The 22,886-nt window shown below is 38.4% G+C and overlaps 1 protein-coding gene across 6 annotated transcripts in view; it reads left to right on the top strand.

The window, feature by feature from the left end:
* Positions 1-15,300, top strand: part of myh14 (myosin, heavy chain 14, non-muscle) — a 39,781-nt gene extending 24,481 nt beyond the window's left edge. For 5 of the 6 annotated variants that reach the window (XM_032557307.1, XM_032557298.1, XM_032557291.1 and 2 more), the window contains 19 exons: positions 776-899; positions 1,108-1,279; positions 1,361-1,573; positions 2,880-3,024; positions 3,634-3,840; positions 3,964-4,068; positions 4,184-4,336; positions 4,883-5,131; positions 5,227-5,340; positions 5,733-5,831; positions 5,919-6,131; positions 6,210-6,371; positions 6,455-6,583; positions 7,681-7,769; positions 7,851-7,974; positions 8,058-8,266; positions 10,039-10,147; positions 10,543-10,715; positions 12,171-15,300. In XM_032557307.1, coding sequence (XP_032413198.1) covers positions 776-899; positions 1,108-1,279; positions 1,361-1,573; positions 2,880-3,024; positions 3,634-3,840; positions 3,964-4,068; positions 4,184-4,336; positions 4,883-5,131; positions 5,227-5,340; positions 5,733-5,831; positions 5,919-6,131; positions 6,210-6,371; positions 6,455-6,583; positions 7,681-7,769; positions 7,851-7,974; positions 8,058-8,266; positions 10,039-10,147; positions 10,543-10,715; positions 12,171-12,360 — 2,979 coding nt within the window. In that variant the 3' untranslated portion in view covers positions 12,361-15,300. Of the gene's footprint in view, positions 1-775; positions 900-1,107; positions 1,280-1,360; positions 1,574-2,879; positions 3,025-3,633; positions 3,841-3,963; positions 4,069-4,183; positions 4,337-4,882; positions 5,132-5,226; positions 5,341-5,732; positions 5,832-5,918; positions 6,132-6,209; positions 6,372-6,454; positions 6,584-7,680; positions 7,770-7,850; positions 7,975-8,057; positions 8,267-10,038; positions 10,148-10,542; positions 10,716-10,903; positions 10,945-12,170 lie in introns of all 6 variants that reach the window. The other variant, XM_032557314.1, reaches the window with a different exon arrangement.
* Positions 15,301-22,886: the final 7,586 nt, after the last annotated feature.

Here is a 22,886-nt window from a genome sequence, read left to right as displayed (position 1 = left end):
CCTATTGTGCAAAATTGACATTTTGCACATTTTTATACTTCCATTTGGGTTTCAATAGCTTCTAAAAACAGAAGAGCGCCTAAAAAAGCCATCCAGTCGTTTTTGGCAATAAGTTAAGGATTTTGATATCTGGAGAATGAGCTGTTTCAAAATCCTCCCAATTGTTGAATCACACTGGCCCATTACCTAGCAACCCAAGCTCCAGCACGTTTGGTCAGCTGGTTTTAATGGCTTGAGCTGTAAAATGAGTTTTGTTGTTAACTTACCATCCTGCATTCTTGTTGGTTGTACCGGAAGCACCACTTCTGCTTTTCAAAGATGTAAGGTTGTATAATTGCACATCTGTTTGCAGCCATGTGTGAGTGTAAACCCTGAGTTAGGAGGGCATGGCCATCAACAGCTTATTTGAATTTATGTGACAAAAGGAACAAAAACAGTTCAATATGGGCAGAATTGACCAGACTAAAATCTCATTATCTAAGAATTATTTTGCACAAAAAAATGCATGTTTTGTATAGCCAATTGTTCTATTCTAACCTGTTTGAGAAAGCTTAATAGGTCACTTTTCTGATGTAATTAGTAAAAATAAATTGTAATATCTGTAATAGTTACATGTGCTTATATGTAGATAGTTGTGTTTTCTCAAAATGGATCTCAAGAGAAAATGTTTAAAGGAAAAAGTATTTAGACCATAAAAACCTTTAAACTTGCACATTCTTTCAAGAAGTGTTGCGTATTTTTTTTCATAACATTTTTCCTGATTGTGTCTGAGCAGGAGAAAAAGCTGCTGGAGGAACATTTGAGTGAAGTGACTGACCAACTCACTGAGGAGGAGGAGAAGTCTAAAAGCCTTAACAAACTCAAGAACAAGCAGGAGGCCGTCATTGCTGATCTTGAAGGTAGATATCATCATCCATACCCATTGCTCCTTCAAGTATAAAAGAAGACTTGTTGCTGTATGTTCAAGCATATTTTGAATTCTGCTGTTCCAGAGCAGAAATATTTTATATCAGCCTTGTTATTGTTGGTACCATTTGGAGGTTAATACTCAATCAATTGCTTAGTGATTCAAAAGTTGATCTTGCTTTGTGCCCCGTCTCTTTGCAGAACGTCTAAAACGTGAGGAGCAGGGCCGGCTAGAGCAGGAGAAGTGGAAGAGGAGGATGGAGAGCGACTCGTTGGAGGCCCAGGAGCAGCTGTCGGACCTGGGCATGCTGACCGCCGAGCTCAGAGGAACTCTGGCTCAGAAGGAGAAGGAGATCACCACCCTGCAGGGCCGGTGAGACTCAGCATAATAATAATTACAAACATCCTGTGAGAAATTTTGAATAATTTTCATTTTCTATTAATTCTCTGTCAGGTTGGAGGAAGAAGGAGCACGCCGTGCTGAAGCTCAGAGATCTCTGAGGGAGGCCTTGTCGCAAGTGTCTGAGCTAAAGGAGGAAGTGGAAAATGAACGAGGGATGAGGGAAAGAGCAGAGAAACAGAGGAGAGACCTGGGAGAGGAGCTGGAAGCTCTGAGAACTGAGCTGGAGGACACACTGGACACCACAGCTACACAGCAAGAGCTCAGGTAAAAACAGGCAGGAAAACACTGGAACCTCTGAATACAAATTTAGTTAGTTTAGCATCTGGTAAATTGTGTTTTGAAAATATTTCACAGGGTTTGTCCTTGAAAATGCTTGAAATTCATTTAGGTGTTTGTAAAGTGCTTGATTTCTGTATAAATTCATTGAAAGTTACTGATATTCAAACTACACAGATTGGTAATAAAGTGCAATCTCATGTTAGATTAAAAGCCTAAATTTGGGGATGCAGTTGTGGCGTAGGCGGTAGAGTGCGTAATCCATGTACAGAGACCTCTGTGATGGGTTTGGTGACAGGTTCAAGTCCCCGGCTGTTGACCTTTGCCACGTCTCCTCCCTTCTCTCACAGCCCATCTTCCTGTCAATCTACTGAAAAATAAAGGCAACTAGAGCCAGAAAAAATCCTTAAAAACAAAAAAAAAAGCCTAAATTTGGAAATTGGTATTTACAGGTAAAATCTGATACTTTCACACACTCATTAAAAAGACACATACACATTTATTCCTCATTGTCTGAAGTTAAATCAGACGAAACTTCCCATGTTTTAGGTCAATTAAAATCACATAAATTAATTAATGAGACCTAAAATTTTGTTACATTTTAGTTTACCTTATCTCTGTTGTAGATTGTTGAATACCATCACATTAATAACAGTAATATAATATAATATAATATAATATAATATAATATGTCAATTCAAAATGTATTTTTCAGTTAATTTGAATTGTTTTTATCTCCAATGTGTGGTGCTGAAAAAGTTTGAAAACATACCTTAAAAATTTGTGAAAAGTTCTTGAATTTTTCTGCAGCAAAAGCATACGAACCCTGTTTTTAGTAAGGTGCTACAAGGGGATATCTTCTTCCAAGGCATTTGCCACTGTGGCTATTACCCAACCCAAAACCTTCACATGTCAGCAGCACTGTATCCAGACTTAAAATTAAGAGACTCCAAAGTCACTTTCTTCAGTTTGTACTTAATAATGTCAGGAAAAGCGAAGGACCATTTTTATGCAGCTTGAGAATTAAGCTATGTTTGGCTGGAAGTGAGGATCTCTCCACCGCTGCCTGCTTCCTTGCTGTCGTAGCACGCACAAGAAATACACGCAAAATGCAAAAATCCGTAGACGCAACAGGCGTGCAGTAGATTGGCATATACACATTCATGTGCAGAGGAAAGAAAAGAGGAAATATTTTCTGTTTTTCCATATTTAGAGGCTTAAAAAGGAAAATTTCAAGATTTTTTGCACAAGTAAACTGCTACTGGCTATTGTCAACAATCCTACTCGTCCACAGATCTCGGCGGGAGGCGGAGCTAAGCGAGCTGCAGCGATGTGTTGAAGAGGAGACGCGCCGCCACGAGGCCCAGCTCTCGGAGCTCAGGATCAAACACAGCGCAGCCATAGACAACCTGCAGGAGCAACTGGACAACAGCAAGAGGGTACAGGAAACACACACATACCAACATAACCATATGTAAACATGCAGTTACCAGAGATGGGTAGTAACTAGTTACATTTATTTGAGTACTATAACTTTTATTAAAAATGTACTTTTAAGAGTATTTTTACTATGCTTACTTTTTACTTTCGCTTGAGTCATTTTATTATGAAGTATCTCTGCTCTTACTTGAGTAAAATTTCTGGATACACTACCCACTGTCTTATCCAGAAATTCACCAGACACAGACCTGCAGTTTTTGTTAAAGTTTCGTAAGTTTTAAATTGAAAGAAATTGAATTTGAAAAATGTTTCTATTGCCTGATTTAGTTATTTTGTAATTATATTATTTATATGAATCATTTTCATCTTGGTCTTTAAAATACCAAAATTTCCACATAACTTTAGATTTTTATCCATCTGATGATGTAATTTTTAAATATTGACTCAGTACGTCACAAAAGATTTTTTACTCTTCAGCAATTTCTTGGACAGTTACTTTTCACTTTAATTGAGTAAAAATATGTTGAAGCAGTGCTTCTCTTACTTGAGTACAATCTTTGGCTTCTCTACCCGCCTCTGATTGTTGCCTGTTGTGGCGTCGCCTTCAGGCTCGCCAGTCCCTGGAGAAGGCCAAAGCTGTCCTGGAGGAGGAGCGGCAGAATTTGACCGAGGAAATCAAGAACCTCCAGACGAGCCGCTCGGAGAGCGAGCGAGGCCGGAAGAGGGCCGATGGTCAGCTGCAGGAGCTCAACGCTCGCCTGGCTCAGGCCGACAGGGAGCGCGAGGACAGGGAGGAGCGCATGCACAAGCTGCAGGTGCAGTAACACACCCAACACTGATGCTATATGTGTTCATCTAATGTCTCCACTCTGTCCAAACACTTTTTGGGTGTTAGATGTTCGTAAATCCACATTAAAAGCCAACCGTGTCTTTTTCAGTGTGAGATCGAAGGCTTGTCCGGCAATTTATCTTCCTCTGACTCCAAATCTCTCCGGCTCGCTAAAGAAGTCTCCAGTCTGGAGAGTCAGCTGCATGATGTAAAGGTAAAGATCATTTCACAGATACTTTTAGAGTAGAAATCTATTTTTAATTGCCAGAGATATACATTATTTTGAAGTGAAAAAGTTCTCACTTATATTGTGTTCAACTTTTCTTCAGGAGTTGCTCCAAGATGAGACCCGTCAGAAGATGGCTCTGGCCTCCAGGGTGCGAACTCTGGAGGAGGAGAGGAACGGACTGATGGAAAGACTGGAGGAAGAAGAAGAAAGAGCCAAAGAGTTGAGCCGTCAGATACAAACACACAGCCAGCAGGTAAAACAGTCGCTCACACAGGCTTTGATAAAATGTCACACTGCAAAAATACAAAATCTTACCAAGTATTTTTGGTGTCGTTTCTAGTGCAAATAACTTAGGACACTTGAAATAACACAAAACCAACTTAATGGTAATTTTTCAGAAGGATATATGAGCTTGTTTATAGTCAAAAATCCCTTAATACTGCTGAGAAAATTCTAGTTCACTGGCAGATTATTTCACTTATAATATGGGAAAAAAATTTGTTATAAGTGAAATAATCTGCCAGTGGATGTAGATTTTGTTTTTATTCGTATTGCAAATACCAATTCCTATTAAAATCAAATTGTTTATCAAAACCTTCTGATGTATAGTAAAGCGTTTTCATCTTTGAGGCTCAAAAAATGTCATTTTGTGTCAGAAAAATGCTGTAAAATTACTGGCATGGTTTGAAAAGCAATAGAAGAACAGATTTGATTTATTTAGAAAGGTTTTTATTTTTCTGGTTTGCTCTTTACACGATCTGTTACATTTGTTGTGCTGATCTCTACGTTTGTTGTGCAGCTTGCAGAGCTCCGTAAGCAGTCTGAGGAAGTGAGCACTGCCGTGGAAGTTGGAGAGGAGACGCGCAGGAAGCTCCAGAGAGAGCTGGACAGCGCCTTCCAAAAGGAGCGACAGAAGGAGGAGGAGAAGGAGCGAGTCGAGAGGCAGAGGGAGCGTCTGAGGGAGGAACTGGAGGACATGACCATCGCCCTGCAGAGAGAGAGGCAGAACTGCACAGCCCTCGAAAAGAGGCAGAAGAAATTTGACCAGGTGAGTGAAATGACACAGGCTTCAAAATGTAAACAAAGGTCATATTTATTTGACGTATTGCCATGTCAGTAACCTTGCTTCCATTCCCCTATCAGTGCCTGGCAGAGGAGAAAGGAGTGAGCGCTCGTCTTGCAGAAGAGAGGGACAGAGCAGAAGCAGACAGCCGGGAGAAGGAAACGAAATGTCTCTTCCTGTCTCGATCCCTGCAGGTAAACTAGTTCATGAAAACCACAAAGTTCTCTGTGTTTTTATGATTTTAAGTGACAAAACAAAACAAAATACTACCTAATTATGAAGTAGAAGAGCAATGACACATGGTTTCCAATTTTTTCTTTTGAAAATATAAATCTGAAAACTTTGATGAGCATTTTTATTAAGCTCCCTTAAATAAAATCTAGTGCAACAAGTTACCTTCAGGAGTCACAGTAAATAAAGTCAATATTTCTGTAATATATTCTCAATATCAAGAACATTAGAGAACAAACAGCATCATTAAGACAAAAAAAAAAACAACAACCTAAAACCACAAATACTTTTGCAGAAAGCGGTATTTTTGTAATGTGTGATTCTATTGGTTGTTGCTCTGGTTTTCCACATGTAGGAAGTGCAGGACCAGCGAGACGAGCTGGAGAGAGCCAATAAGCAGCTCCGTCTGGAAATGGAGCAACTCGTTAACCAGCAGGATGACGTCGGCAAAAATGTAGGAATCCACCGCATGTTCACTTTGTTCAGGGTATCTATCAGTATCGCTCTCAGTGACTTACGGAGCTTTTTTACCTGGCTGTAGGTTCACGAACTGGAGCGCAGCAAGAGGAGTTTGGAAACAGAAGTTCAGAACCTACGCACTCAGACACAGGAGCTGGAGGAGGAGCTGAGCGAGGCGGAGAACTTGAGACTGAGGCTGGAGGTCAACCTGCAGGCACTCAAGGCTCAGTTTGAAAGAGAGATAAGCAACAACGAGGAGAAGGGAGAAGAGAAGAGGAGAGCGCTCAGCAAGCAGGTATGGAGGAGGAGGGAGGAGAGCTCTGGCATGGCTTTTTATCCCTGTATTCATTTTCTCTAACTTTTCTGCAACCAGGTGAAAGAGCTGGAGATCCACTTGGAAGAGGAACGGACTCAGCGCTCGCAGGCCGTAGCGGCCAAGAAGCAGCTTGAGGCGGAGCTGCAAGAAGCCGAGGCGCAACTAGAGGCAGCCAGCCGTGGCAAAGAGGATTCTGTCAAGCAGCTTCGAAGACTGCAGGTGGAAATCCATCCATACGCTAATCAAAACCTCTGTACAAGTCAACATATGCGAGTCTAAATCGGCATTTGTGTTCAACTCAGGGGCAAATGAAGGAGATTCTTCGCGAGCTAGATGAGACCAAGTTATCCAAAGATGAAGTGATTGCACAGTCGAAAGATGGCGAGAAGAAAATACAAACACTGGAAGCAGAAGTGCTGCATCTCACAGAGGTACGTTGATTTGTTTCAGAGAATAAAATATGGACGTCACAGACGATTCTTTAGCTTTTTAAAGAGCTTTGAGACCAAAACAAAACAAAAAAATCTGTGAGAGAACTTCAGGAAGCCTTTAGGAAACTAATAAGCAACACAACTTCAAAAGGTTTCACAAACATCTGGCTGTATGTAAGCAAAGTGAGGCATGACTCTAAGTTTATGCAGAATGCTAAATCTTGAAGTCTATATTCTCTGTTTCAGGGTTCAGATGTTCACTTGAAATCCTTGAAAACCTTTAAATTACCGTCAGGCATTTTCAACATTTGGAAAATACTTGATTTGTGAGTAAAGTCTTTGAAAGTGCCTGATACTCAAACTGAAGATTTTTGTAGTAAAGTGCAATAAAACATCTGACTGAAAAGCCTAAATTTGGAAAACATTAGTTACAGTTGAAACCAGATATTTTCATACAACTAATAAAAAGACAAGCACATCTGTCTTTTTTAAATCTTCAGACATGGATTAACTCCATGTTAATCTGAAGTTAAATCAGATAATTATTTTTTGTTTTATGTCAGTTAGAATTACCAAAATAATATATATTTACTAAATGCTAGAAAAGTTAGCAAAAATATTTGTTTTTTGATACTTTCTTTGATTCTTTTGAACAGGAAGGTCATTTACCTTAACGGGATTAGTTTGGATTGTTTCAGTGCAATGAATATTTATTATTCCTAATGGATCAATGGCTTATTGATCTGTATAGTTGAAATAAAGGTTGGCTTATATTTCATATAAAAAGCAATGTTATTGAAATTGGGGGATTTTTTTTGTTAAATTAGTATTTTATTCACAAACCAGTCAGGTGTGTGAGAGACATTTCAAAACATAAAGTTTAGTTATATTTTATTTGACCTTGTCCCTGCTGTACAGTGTGGAATACTATCACAAGACGTTATTATTAACAGTAAACGATAAAATATTGTTTTCATCTCCAAAGTGTGATGCTGCAAAAGTTTTACGTCTTACCTTGAGAAGCGCTTTTATTTCACTGTGGGGAAACATAAGTCCTGATGTTTGGATTTCATGTTTGCATCCTGGTGTTTGTGCAGGAGCTGGCTGTATCGGACAGACAGAGGAGGCAGGCGCAGCAGGAGAGAGATGAGATGTCAGAGGAGATGGTCTCCAGCAGCTCTGGAAAGTTAGTAGTTCACATTTTTTACATCCTGTCCATTCAGTTCTGCCTTTTTCTTGGTTGTCCTGAGATTTTCTGTTCTTCCAGGAACGTTCTGTTTGACGAAAAGAGGAGGTTAGAGGTCCGAGTCACCCAACTGGAGGAGGACCTGGAGGAGGAACAGACGAACGCTGAACTGCTGATAGAAAGGCAAAGGAAGACGGCTCTGCAGGTGTGATGAACGAACTCAGATTCCTAAATCTCTCTAGCAGCGTCTTCAAACTCGCCCTAATGGCCGCTCTGCTCCGGCTGCAGGTGGAGACGCTGACTGTGCAGCTGCAGGGGGAGAGGACTCTGGCCCAGAAGGCCGAGTCGTCCCGAGAGCAGCTCGAGAAGCAGAACAAGGAGCTGAGGGCCCGACTGGAGGAGCTGGAGGGAGCAGTGAGGGGCAAACACAAGCTCAGCGTCGCCGCCCTGGAGGCTAAGATTGAGACCATGGAGGAGCAGCTGGAACAAGAGAGACAGTGAGGAAAACAAATACATATTTTACAGGAATAAATATGTGTTTAATACAGTTAAACACACATTTAACTGTAATAATGGATTTAACTGGGTAAATAAAAAGAGGGAAATACATTTTAATGTTGTTACTTTAAATAACTGTGGAAATATATACCTGAAAACAGAGGAGGAATTTATCCCATGTTAGAACACATTTATATAAAATCACAAATGGAATAATTACTGGTTTGAAATAGTTTAAGACAATAGTTCCTTAATATTGATTTTAAAAAGTACTAGTTCCACTGGAAGAATTTTCTTCACTTAACAAAACATTTTTCTCATGTTTTAAGTAAAGAAATCTGCAAGTTGAACTTAACGGAATTACTGACTTAAAATAAGCTCCTACATCTTACTGAAATCTCACTTGTAAGTTAGTTTTGTCATATTTCAAGTGTGATCAGATATTTTTACTAGAAATTAGACAAAAATAGTTGGTAAGATTTTGTGTTTTTGCAGTGAAGAGGTCTAAGGTCGTTTTCTAATCAGGCTTTGGTCACTTCCGCTTTTTGAAACGTGTCTCACTAAGAGAAGGGAGACATAACATCATATTTTGAAAAAAAAAATAATAGTATTGCCTCCTCAACAAGTGTTTTTATTGCTTTCATTCATGTATAGGCACCTCCTGTGTTGAGTTAGGAACCCCTTTTACAGCTAATAGAGAGACCAGACTCTTAGCTGTCATGCACACTGAGCTCACGCTGAGTGATTCACTGTCTGAGAGCTAGCGTCAGCTTTACAAATTATGTTTCTACAAACTGCTGTGGTAGAGATGGGAGGCATTTCACTGGCTCCAACCACAAACTGTTATAGGAGGAGACTAAGTACCATCCTATGCCCAAAGGGGTTGGCTCAAAGATTTAACAGCGAGGGTTACAATAATTGTTCCACAGATCATTTTTTAAAGAGGACCTCTTATACAAAACTCACATTTTAAACATTTTTGTGCTTCCATTTTGGTGTCAACTGCTTCTAAAAACAGACCAAGTACGTTAAAAAAAACACCTGGCCATTTTTTGGCAATATGTTCATCTTTTTTGGTGTCTGAAAAATGAGCCGTTTCCAAAACGTCACAAATCAGCATGACCTGCCCCTGTTACTTAGCAACCAAAGCTGAGCATCTGCAGGTGGTTTTACCGCTCTATGTGCTGCACAATAGCTGCTGGGGGAAAAAAAACAAGTGTTTTGCTGCTGACTTACCATCCAGAAACCACTTGCTGCATTCTTGTTGGTTGTGCAGGAGGCTCTACTTCTACTTTTCAAAGATGTACGGTGGTATAATTTTGCGTCTGTTTGCAGCCATTTTCATGAAATGGCTCCTACATGATCCATGAGCCATGATCAGCAGCAGCTTATTTGAATTTAAAGTGACAAGAAATCAGCTCATTCTGAAAGAACTGACCAGAAATATCAGCATTAAAGTTTTGTGTAAAACCATGTTTTTTTAAAGCCCAGAGACCTATGCTAACCTAGATAGTAGGATAATAGATCGCCTTTAAAAAAATAATTCCAAACAATATTTTTCCCCAAAATGCAATAAAGGATGAATTTAACTTTTCTTAGCTAAACTTTTACATTTTCTGTCAATGAAAACATAATCTAATAATACACAATAACATGCACCAAATTAGCAACCTTCAGGTTTTGTCCAGCTTTAGAAGGCAGAACTTTATCACGACAGTTGTGCATAATCTTAAATTAATTAAATTATTCACAACATTTCCAAATCCCACAGGGAGAGAGGCATTGCCAACAAACTGACGCGGAAGACAGAGAAGAAGCTGAAGGAGGCGATGATGCAAGCAGATGACGAGAGGAGACACGCAGACCAGTACAGAGAGCAGGTGAGCAGTTAGAGAGACGCAGAGCTTCAGATGATGACTATCTCTGGCTTACTGAGGTCGTCTCAGCACACTGATGAACAAAGAGAGAAAAATCCTCCCCAAATAGAGACGACTTATCCGTCTCAGTCCAAGCTAATCCTAATTCCGTCCTGGCATCTGTTTGGTCTTTGTGGAGTGAGACTTCTGTCCTCCCGCTGGAAGCTAAGTCCCTCATCCACAGCAGAAACACACACTCTCCTCCCAAAACATCATCAGGCAATAATCCGCCAGGTTTAATCAGATTTCTGATCCCAATCAGTCCTGTTCTTCCCAGACTAATCTCCTGCTTCTGGGGAAAAAATAAAACTTCTCGTCTCATTTTCACCTCAACCTCTGAACCCGACCTTCTGCTGCAGCTGGATAAGTCGATGGTTCGCCTGAAGCAGCTGAAGCGGCAGCTGGAGGAGGTGGAGGAGGAAAACTCCCGCTCCAACGCTCAGAAGAGGAAGCTGCAGAGGGAGCTGGAGGAGCTCACCGACAGCAGCCAAACGATGACGCGGGAGATCTCCTCGCTCCGCACCCAGCTCAGGTGAGCAGCATCATGCATCTTTTGTTTTCACCTAACCTGACCATCATTTTTTGTTGTTGTGCTTTTTGTTTCTTTCTTTCACACCCTGTTAACTCCATGTGATTTGTTTTGCTTTACTCTTTTGTTGCATCCATTTGCGTCCACCTAACACTGACACATTACCCATCTGTCTGCGTCCCAACACTCAGCGTCCCCGACTGGAGACCAGAGAACTAGGTCAATGTGTGTGGTACGTTTTGAGAATCTGTGTGTTCGTCTGTGTCGACATCTGAAGGCCTCAAAGGGGCAGTGTGTTGGATTTAGGCAGATTCATGTCTTCAGAAGGACAAAGACGTCTTGAAATCCAACACACTGCTCTGCCTGTGTTCGCCTCATCAACTGTTTGTTTGTAGCGCATTGCAAAAATATTCACACCTGTTGAATCCGTATTTCAAAGATTTTCCTTGAACTTTGGCTGATTTCTTCTAATTATCTTCAGTGTGTGCTTAAAAGTAAAATGAACGAAAGAGAGACAGAAGACGAAAAGTCACACTTCAAAAACATATTTGGGCTCCAACTAACAATTATCAATTATTCTTAATTGGTTACAAAAAATTGGCACCTTTACAGATTTTTCATTTAACCATTTAAGTTTTATTTTAAACAACATCAGAAAAACAAATAATTATTTTTCTTAAATAATAAAATAAACATTGTTGCACCTAAAGTTCAACAACATCACATTCCTTCAGTGAAGGCTTCATCATTTGTAGCAAAGAATGAATCTGCAACTAAAAAAACTTTTAACGTCAACAATTGAGCCCTTTCTGCTTGACTTATATGTGGATTATTTTTAGAGTAAACTGCTTGATTAATTATTGGATAACAAATGTTGATTAAAAGGAGATTTTTCTTTCTACCGAATTTGAGCCAGGAGAAGCTAAAACTAGGAGGAGACCTGCATAGAACATATTCACAGACAAAGAAGGGTTTTTTTATCTTAAAAATAAAATTTACACATTTTTGTGCATTTTTGGCTTAATTTCTTCTCTCTGAGTGAGTTGTTCTTTCAGAAAATTGTCTTTTTTTGAGTTCATATACTCGAGTTAACAATTATTCAATCACTAAATTAGCAGACGATTATTTAAGTAATTGATTCATCATGATTAATCTAATCATTTCAGACCTAATTTAAAATCATTCTCTGTCTAGTTGTTCTGTATGTAATTTATTGGGGTTTTTTTATGTCCTAAGGATTACTTCATTGCTCAGGTCAACACTTTAACAAACATGGCTCTGAAATGATAAAAAACACACACAAAAATAAAAAACAGCCAAAGTCCAAAGAAAAATAACTACTAGTTCAGAAAGGCCTTCTTCACAGCCCTGATTATTATGTAACTGATAATTTTTTTTTATTATTATTTCAGCCGGCTAAATGCAGGGCTTGTTGTGAGCGTCTCCCTTGTCTTCCAGGCGTGCTCCTTTGCCGCTGTCGATGCGAGGGCGCAGAGCACTGGTGGACGACCTCTCGCTGGAGAACTCCGACTCGGAGGAGCTCCCCGCCTCCCCCACCCCGACCTCCGGACTCCCACAGAGCCTGACTCCGTCCTCGGAGCAAAGCCTGGACCCGCCTCCACCGTACAGCGTCAACAACACGGAGTGACGCTCGCAGTGACTCAGACGCAGCCTCGAACACTCAGGGGTGGAGGAGCGACACGCACATAACAGCTCTAGTTTTAAATCAAAGTCATACAGGATGGGTGTAAGTGGTGCTATTACTATGTGCCGATGCTTCTTCTTTCTCAGCTAATTCAGTAAAAATAGATTTTTTTTTTATGTATGATGACACAGAGGAGCAATTTCTAACCATGAAACTAAAAACCTCCTGATTTTAAATGGAAAATAAGTTATTATTTGCTAATTTCATGACAGTTTCAGGACACAGAGAGCAGACTTAATTGACGTGTTCACGTCTTTTCCATGAGTAGATGTTTCCAAGCCATGTGGGGTTTGACTGTATGGATCTGACTTGAAGTTCTGCTCAGGCTAAAAATGACAATCTAGCACGACGCAAAATAGCCAATAAGAACGAGATAAACCACGTTTAAATTATAACAAGAGCAATATTTGTCTAAATAATCTGTAAGATGGTGGGATGCATCAGTTTTCCTGTCATCAGGCATGACTTGGTGATTCTTCTTAGATTAGAAAGTGTTTGTTGTTGGATGTGGCGGAGGCCCGGGGTAGTTTCTTTAACTTAAGTCTTAACATATTGCTTCTATAATTTAAATCCAACATGAATTTATGCTGCTTGGGGCTCAGTCTTGTGTGAGTCTGGTTATTTCTGCGCCTGCAGGATGTGCATGGGAGATTTATCACTGCTGTTGAAAGAGAGAAAAAAAATGAAAAAAGAGCCAGAAAACCCTGTGGAGAATCCTGTTATTTCATCTTTTTATTTATCTGAAGCGGCACATCAGCTTTCTTCTCTTACGCTGATACAGACACTGCTTTTTTTTTTTTTTTTTTTTGTACGTCTGATTTGACTGCACTGATGATGAGCTGTGTAAACAAAGCTTTTGTGTTTAACCAAACGGCGGGCGTATGGATGAGAAAAGGGACTTCAATTTGTAGTAAACATAGAGTAGTAGTAGAGCAAAGCAGAGGGAGGGCAGGACGGGTTGGGTCGACCGTAGACTTTTTATATGCTTGTAGTGTTAGGTTTAAAGAAAACGACGACGGTGGCACTGACAGATGAATTTTTATTAAGATGTTTTTTTACTTTACCTACGGAGATCAAGATTATCTGTGTGGGTCAAACCGAACATACTCTGCTGTGAAACCTGGTTTGAAACACGCGTCTCTTCAGATTGTTTCCAAGTATTTGTTTTAACTAAATGAGGGGGTTTTTTTCACTTGTTTGCCTGATAGAAACTGGTTCAGCCTAAAAAAGCTAGATGGCATATTCCCCTTTAAGCATATTGACATTTTCATGGTAAATAACGATATCTGGGTCAATTCGCCCCCTCATTTTGCTCCTCATCTGTTGATATTAAATACCTTTCTACAGTCTGTTGCCTTACAGATTTCTTCTTATTTTTGCTTTTTGTCGCACTTAAATATTGCAGATCTACTGCAAACTAAGATTTATATCAAATTAACTTGGTGCTAATTAAAACACCACAAGTTATTAAAACTAACCTGGATCTACATGAAAAAGAAATAATAAAACCTTTAGAATATCGCCATCGCAACAAAATGCTTGGATCCAATATTTATATTTCACACCATGCATTTATGCAGACCATATAGATCATATATTGAACCAGCTGGATGGTCTTAAAGTCCTATTAAAACTTCATAAAAAGGTGCAAGATCATCGCAGTTGTATTGTAATTAAATATTTTCATGAAATCTTGCAGCTGTATCCCACTTGTTGAGTCATATGCAAGTGTGACGACAAAGAGAAAGTCAAGAAATCACTTAAAAATAACCATAGCGCAATAACACAAAGCGTGCTAAAAAAAATGCCAAAAAGCATCTGAACATAACCATCAGTTTATTTATCTCAGTAGTTAGGTTTTGATGAATTACGTGGAGAAAAAAAATATGATAAAAACGTTTAGCTGTTACATATGATTAAAAAAGTATTTCCTTTTAATTTGATATCGATTTCTCAGTCCAAAAATGGAAAAGCATGTGGAATGGTGAAGGGGCAAATTGACCTGTACCCCAGAGGTAGCAGCATAAAATAAAAACATAAACCCATTCGCCTTTAACTCAGCTGTAAATCAATATCTAGAAAAAGAACCGCAGGCTGAAATTTGCCATTTAAAACTCAATATCCTCTACATCTGGTCAAAAACTAAACTGAAGAACAAAAACCTGTAAACTTACTTCCGGGTTGTGAATCAAATGGGTTTCTTGTCCAGTTTGGAAAGACTCCTCCTAATTATTAGAACAATAAAATAAAGTATTTATTTTCTGCTTAACTCAACAGGAACCAATGAAAACTAAAGATTGTGTTGCTTTGAATGTTTAGTCTTTGTCAGTTTTAATGAAAAATGTTTACCACTGAGAAATCTCAAGGCCTCTGCAGTAGTTTTTTTTCTTCTGTTTACATTAATTCAGCAGCTGCATGTGGATCCATATTTTCCCGTTTCACAGCAACAGGTAAAGTGGAAATAAAAATGTGTCACAGCAACTTTAATTTCTCTTTTCTAAAAGCGTAGGTCTTTACTTTAGTAATATGCAAGCTGTTGTTTTTGTGTAAAAGTTGCACTTTACAGACCACAAGTTGGGATAAAAATCAGGCATGAAGCCAAACAAGCTGAGATCACGTGTCACAGTGATGCAATCTGTCTGAAAGTGGCGACTTTGATCAAACAGGTTCAAAACGCTAAAATGAGACGAGTCCTGGTCACCTGTAGCAAGAAATGAGGCCGGAGCTCTTCTGAGGTGTTTTTTATTATTTTATTTTTTTTCCTGAGTGTTTGTTTATGGCTACTGTGGAACTTGAAGCATTTTGGAAATATGTTTTTATTGTTTTAGCCTCTTTTTGTTAATGATATTGTAATTATTAAACATCTGACTGGGGTTAACTTTATTATATGCTATTGTTTTTGGTTTTTGTGTGTGTGCGTGAACATGCAAACTCCCGGGAGAAAGAAGAATTCGAGCCCAGGGCTTTTCTGTTGCCACTCTGCAAACAGGAAATCAGTTAGAGCCTGCCTTACAGCAGGAGGTAGGGTAAAAGTCTCAATATAAAGAAATATAAAAACAGGTAAGAAACAAATGTGATCAGTCTGGAATTTGTTCCAAAAACTATTTTAAGGCTTTAAGACCACTGATATAAACATTATCCACAAGAGAAAACCTTCCCAGAAGTGGTTGATCGACCAAAATTACTCCAAAAGCGCATTAATGATGTTTCATCCAGGAGTTCACTAACGTACCCAGAACATCTAAAGCACTGCAGGTCTGTTTTACATCACCAAGGGTTAGTTTTCGTTCGTCTGGTGAATTGTCTGTTTAGAAAAACATGGTGGTGAGGCGTTTTGCTCTTCAGGACAACTTCCTGTAATTAATGGAAACATTAATTTGTCTCTGGAAAATGTTTTGGCATCAGTTTTTTTTTTTAGCTGAAGTGCATAAAGCAGGAAAATGATCTGACGCTCACCAGTAATTCCTCTCTGAACAACTAAACTAAAGCAAGGCAGCTGCTTTGAAGTGGCCTAGTCAAAGTCTGGAGTCATTTCCAATTGAAATATTGTGGCATCCCCATGAATGGAGGTAGTTATCTCAGTTGTTGCTGCCAAGGAAGACACAACCATATATTATTAGGTTTATGAGGCCCCAAAAATTCACATTGGGTCTAATTGGTTTGGATTTCACTTTTCCCTTAATAAATAGTCATAATTTAAAAAATAATAATTTCGATTACTTTTTCTGTTTTTTTCTAAAACCTTTACTGTAAGTCTAAGATAAAAAGTTTTAAATCTGCATCTTTTTGTTGGCTTCTATTCTTACATTTCACATTAAGACAGTGATGTGAGCCTTATTTTATTAGTCATATGCTGACATTTTAGTTGTTTATTAAGGCAAAAAATACAAATATCAACTAATTAAAAGTTGTTACTGTTTACGTTTTACAGCCACACCGTTAAGAAATGCCCGACCTAGAATAAATAATACAATTAGAGTTTGTGGAAAAGTAGAAACAAATCTCTTGCATTGTTTTCATTCATTTTACTTTTTATTGTAAGAAACTAAAAATGTCCAAAGCATGCAGAGACAGAACAATATAACATAATACAACCCACTGAGTAAACTAATCATATATCCTTCAAAACAATGAAACGTTTGTTAAACTTAATCTCAAAATACTTACAGAAAACTAAAGCAAAAGAATGAATAATAAGCCTTCAACTGGTACAAAACCATTCATGGCATTTCACAGTGAAATGACAAAATAGAGCAAATAAAAATCTGAAAAGTGTGGCGTGCATTTATATGCAGCTCAGAGCTACATTGGGAAACTTTAGATCAAAGCATATTCATGTGTTTGCATGGTCTAGTCAAAGTTCAGAACCAAATCTAATTGAGAACAGTGAAAATCTGTGGCACGTTCACATTTTCTTTCCATCTAATCTACCCGAGCTGGAGCTACGTTGCACACAACGTATCACATAATGTCTCATGAAAACAGATTTGTAGTTCTAATATGACAAAATGAATACTTTTACAAAGCGCTTCTTATCCTGTTGATTAAGAAAAACAGAATAAAAACATCTTAACTTATCCATGTAATCCAGGTTTTATGGTCTCCAACATATTGTTTAGTTAGAAAGCAACTTAAAGGTGACCTTAACAGGCTACTTGTAACAAATAAAAAAAATTAAGTTGGATTACCTGAGTTTTTTCCAGTGTGGGGTTGCTAGGTAACGGTACAGTGCCCATCGACTGTGACTCAAGAGGTTTTTGAAACGGCTCATTTTCCAGACACTAAAAAAAACTTCAACTTTTTCCTGAAAACTGGTTGGGTTGTTTTCCTTGAAGCACTTGAGCTTTTTGTAGAATCAGTAAAAAGTTTAAAAACATGCAGAAATGTTCACGTTTAAATATGTACGTCAGCATAATGAACGTGTGGATTCAGCAGTAAAGGAGCTGCCTGTCCTTCAGGATGTCAGGAAACAGCCAGTCGTCCTCATGAGGAGGCGTCGGTACGGGGCGTCGCTCCTGCTGAGGAGGAGGAGCGGGGAAAGACTGAGCCACGCCTTCAAATGGTGCGACGTTCAGGTCGTTTCCCAGCATGCAGCAGCTCCCCTCCGGGTGAGTCTGCAGCTCAGCGACGCTGTAGGTGGAGGTACTCGCTTTGTATTCACTTTGTCTCGGTTGACGGGAGTTTCCCGGGTTACGCTGGACGTAATCGGCGGTTCCTCCTCGATCTTCTTCACAGCTGTAGCCAAAGCGGCGTTCGGGCTCCACTTCATCGGGCTGCATGTTCTCCTGTAACCCGGTAAAGTTACCAGATAGAATAATGTCTTCCACCCGGCGTGGACAGATGGTTTCAAAGTAGGACTCTACATCCATGTGGCCCACTGAGTCCGTGAAGAGCTCGGCTATGTCACGGATGGTTTCTTGTTCTGTGTTGGTTGAGAGATCCGTCAACAACTGAGCTGAGAAATCACAGGAGTCAAGAGACAGCGGAGAAAGCTCCGGGGAGAAAGGAGGAGAATCGTCCTCGTTTTGGGTGAGAACAATAAAATTTGGGTGTTGGTTGTTGTCAGGGAGGTTGTTCATTGGATTCATTTGGTTTTGATAATTGGAATATTCAGACTGAAGGAGCTCTGCCTCCTGAAAAACCTTTGAGAACTCAGCAGATTTGTTTCTTTTTTCATTGGTTTGTCTCGTTTTGTTTTGGTTGTTGGTGGATTTCTTTTGTTTGTCATCCAGCTCCTTTGGTTCCCTGGCTTCAGAAGCGTCGCTCCTCGACCTTGAGATGCCCTTTGCATCTGTTTGACCTCCGTTCTCATCAGGATCCTGCAGAGACTCGCTCTGGGATGTGGAGCCCTGCGGCTCTGGAGGCTCCTGTATGTCCTTAACGTAAAGGGCCGACGCCAGACGATGGTTCGCTGCTTCTATATCTGCAAATTTCCTGTTGAGAGACAAATAACTATCAGAGAACAAAATCATTTTCTTTTTACCAGGCAGATCTTAAAGGGGCAACATTATGTAAAATGAACTTTTTGAGCTTTACATCCAGTTGTAATGGTATACCCTCATCAAGGAGTGTTGCTTTGATTCTTTCATGCATGTTTGAGAAATCCCTGAATCTCCATGGCAACCATTCAGCTGCGCAAAACACCTGGTTGGACCTAGCCCCGCCTTAAAGCGTAGCTCCTTCTTCTGGAGCTGCAGTTTCCAAGTTTCCGAGCTACAGCCTCACAGAGCATCCCTTCCCCTCCAACTCCCCCACTCAGCTCCTTCAGACTAGCCACCAGCAATTAGCAAACACCTTTTGGAACTGCACATCAGCTGAGCTCATTGTAGCAGCTACTTCTCAGTGCAACGCTGGTAAAAACGTCGTTAAAGGATTAATAGAGGAACATTGTTATTACGACGACATCTCAGAAAGAGCGGAAGTTTTTAAAGAGACAGAGGCCCAGTTTCAAGGCGTTAAATTACAAAGTCAGCTTTCTTTTAAGTCATACTATATATATACAGCATTTTATTAACAACTGACGGTGACACAGTTGCTATGGAAAACACATAATACTGCCCCTTTAAAAAAGCAGATCAGCCTCCATCACCGCCACCCTGTTTGTTGTTTTCTTGTTGTGTTACATCAGTGTAAATGTCTTTTATTTTAGGTTTGTCCATTTACTTTTGATTGTTCTGGATCTTGAGCTGATTTTGTCTCGTCAGTTACTAATTCTAAAATCCAAAATAAAGTATTTATAAAATAAAAGCAGATCAGGACCTCTGCTTCGGTTGCTTACGTATCTTTGAGTTAAAATTTTGCAGCAACCTCTGATAATATTAGCTTGGCACAGGAAACCTCAACTTTTACAATCCAAAGAGAGCCGCTATTTAATTTCTATTTTGAGGATTTAAAAACAAAGAAAAACAAAATATTTGCAAAATGAGCATGGACACCTTTTCTTCTCCAGGATGGTCATATTTGTGGACAACTATCTAAAAAAAAGGTTTCCAACCTAATTACAAAAAAAACATCTAAAAATAAGCACAAAGTTTCCAAACTAATTACAAAAAAAAACATCTAAAAATGCTACTTCTACTTATAGTGTCATTATTTTGTGCAAATTTAAAGAAATTGTTCATTGAAAAGATGCTAAAATCAAAACCAGCTAAAACTGAATTTGCTCGTTTATTGCATTGACGTACCTCTGGATCATGTTGTGCAGGAAGCGGCGGTGGTTGACCTGCCGCTTGGACGGACGGCTCTTCCGGGGCTTTTGAAGAGTCCGCATCATGTGACCTGCTGCTGAAGTCACAAAGGTGAAGAGGTCACGACCCCACGGGACGCCTCGCTCCAAACCGGGCTCAAGACTCACAGAGAAGGACGGTCGCATGGCTGGAGAAAGCAAATAGTTTTGAACTTTGTTCTTTTCATTAAAATGTATTAAGTGACTTTATTTACATACGTCAACAAAAACCGTTTCCTCTGCAAAACTTTAACTAAAAGGTTGAAGAGCGTCAAGCCTTTTCTCCCAACATTATTCTGATCATAAAAACTTTTTACTGTATTTGTGTTATTTAATGATGCATAAAAAAGTATTTAAACATTGACAACCAAATACCTGCAGCGTCTCTCTTTTCAGGGAGCAAAAAGCTTCTTATGTATGTACTCAGATACATAAACATATTTAAATAAAACATGTTGTACTTCAAATATTCATGAACATAAATTCTTTAAAATGCCAAAGAATTTTTATTTGACCCTTAAATAATGCGGTTAATGTTTTCCTATTTCTGCTCTCTTGCGTCTTATTTTTAATTGCACTGCTTCATCGTCACTTTGTGTAAAAATGACAGAAATTTTCTGGTGTCAAAAATTGATGTACAAAATTACCAGAAAAAATAAAACAATCTAATTTCACTCAAAAACATTCTTGCCTTTCTCTGTTCCTGTGATACTATTTCCCTTATTTTATATCACATTAAAAACTAAAAATAGACAAGAGGATCGATATTTATAATTTACTGGTGTGTTTATTGCCATTTTAATTCCTATGTAACAAATGCTAAAATAAGAATATTTAATCTTAATTAGTAGATAATCTGTCAATTTAAATACAGTCTTGAGAAATGAGGTTAGAAGAGGCAGAACATAAAATAATTAATGGTGTATAACGTGAAATATTTTGACACTTTTTCCAAAAATAAACCACTTGAAAGTACTTTTAAAAGATTATCATAATCAAATTAGAAACAAGATAGATAGATAGATAGATAGATAGATAGATAGATAGATAGATAGATAGATAGATAGATAGATAGATAGATAGATAGATAGATAGATAGATAGATAGATAGATAGATAGATGCTTTTATTTGTTTTTATGTAAAATCTACATTTAATGCCCACAACCGTATAACAGAACAAAACCAGATTTATACAAATATTATATTTTAGATTTTTTTTAGTTTGGAAATATTCTTATGTTTTTTTTTAATTTCCACAAATATTATTATGCCAAAAAAATAAACTGTACCATTATTTTGCTGCAAAAGTTCCTGTTTTTTATTTTACTTCCATGCTGTTGGACTGAAGGCAAACATGAAACCTTGGACTGTAAAGATTGCAGATTCCTGTCCTAACCGTCTTATAATTTAGTAATAATAATAATTATTATAAATGTCTCTTACCGTTTAGCCTGAATGCTGCTGCATGTGTTGGCAAGTATCTGCACTGAAGGAAGACGAGGTGCACCTCTCCAGAGATAGGTGGTGTGTGTGTGTGTGTGTGCGTGTGCAGTTATTGTAGCTTCAGATTAAGTCAAGAGTCATCAGCGCTGATTGCAGACGCACACACCCCCTTTGCTCCGCCTGGTTTCCACGTTCACAAATTGACGGAGGCGATGAGAGGCTCCGAGGCGAAAGCAGCAATTATGTGAAAAGTCAACCGCTGCTTGTGCAGGAAGTGCGTGGGCTCAACGTCGTCTTCATTGTGAGCTGCGATAAAAAGCGGCCCGTTAAAGACCGAGAAACACAAACGCCGCAGCGATGGCTGCTAACGAGGCTTTAATTGGTTGGTTTGAACTCTGACCCCTTGTTATCACATTCTCAGGTGGAAGAGATCAGATGGTTGCTACTCGCTTTAATTGACCTTTTCATTTCAATACACCTTCCGAGTGGAGGTTTTTACATATCTATGGCAGCAGGTGGGTGTCTGTTTAATCACAAAGGAAACACTAAAACATAACATTTTATCTTCATTTACTGTCAGTTCTTTCCAGTTTTAGTTTTTAAATTAACAATGTGAGGTTCCAGTAAAAAAAAAACAATATTGTGAATAATCCTGGGTTTTTAATGAAGATTTTTTTGTTGTTTTTATTTTTGTAAATATTTATTTATTGCACAAACATTTAATCCATCTCTGTTTATTTTTTCCTTTTAAATTTTAAGTTCTCATTGTATTTGGTGGAGATATTTTCTCACAAGCTGTAATTCTGTCAATACCCATGAAACGGAGGGGAAAAAATTAACCTTCAAGTTTCCTTCTTGGTCTAAAAGTCTGGAAAAGTCTGGAATTTAATATTTTCCAAGTCTCTATAAGTACAAGCAAAATTGAATGTTTAAATCTTTCCGTGTTAATTATTTATCTAAAGGAAGCATTTTTTAAGGAACAGACTTTTTAGAATGACTTTTAACCTCTTAGCCTTTATTTTTGATCTGTCAATCAGAACTTGTTTTTGTCCAACAAATAATCAAAAATCAGAAACGCCTATTTCACTGCTGCTTTGTTATCTAGGTCCATTTAGTTTTATTTTTAAACTGGATCAAAGGTTCTTGAAGCGGGTTTAGTTTTCTCAAGTTTTGTGAAATTAAGATGTTATTGAAATCATCTTACTAATTTTACTGGTAATTATTATTATTGTTGATATGACATGAACAAAGTTTGTCAAAAAATGAATGAAATATTTCTTTGCCTCCCTGTTGATTCAGCACTATAGTTTCATTATTGAAAGCAAGAAAACAACGCAGTGGATGTTTTGTATTTACATATTGATGATGTAAAAAAAAATCAATGAAATCTTTCAAAATGCAAATTCTTTTCTTTAGCTATTGTATCTATTATAAATTAATTTAAAAAGAAAAAGGGCTTTACCCTTTTCTGTTCAACATTGTCTACTGGATTGATTTAAAGTAGTTAATTTAATTCTGCAATGTTTATTTTCTAATGGAAGTTATTTTATTTTATTTTTTCTGAGAAAGCAACAATAGCAAGTCACTGACTTCAAATTGATGTAATGTAAAAATATCTCAACAAACCATTACACAAACAAACACCATGAAGTTGTACAACGTAACTCTGATTTTCTGACAACTTTGCACAAAACATAAAAACAAAAAAGACCTGATGAGGTTAAAATATTATAAACAAGATCCTCCTGCTTCGCAAAGTGTCTTCACCAGTTTCATAACAAAAAAAAAATTACATTTTTA

The sequence above is a fragment of the Xiphophorus hellerii genome, chromosome 3 (genome assembly GCF_003331165.1).
Source record: "Xiphophorus hellerii strain 12219 chromosome 3, Xiphophorus_hellerii-4.1, whole genome shotgun sequence".
Lineage (NCBI taxonomy): Eukaryota > Metazoa > Chordata > Actinopteri > Cyprinodontiformes > Poeciliidae > Xiphophorus > Xiphophorus hellerii.
This window is presented reverse-complemented; position numbering and strand designations above follow the sequence as displayed.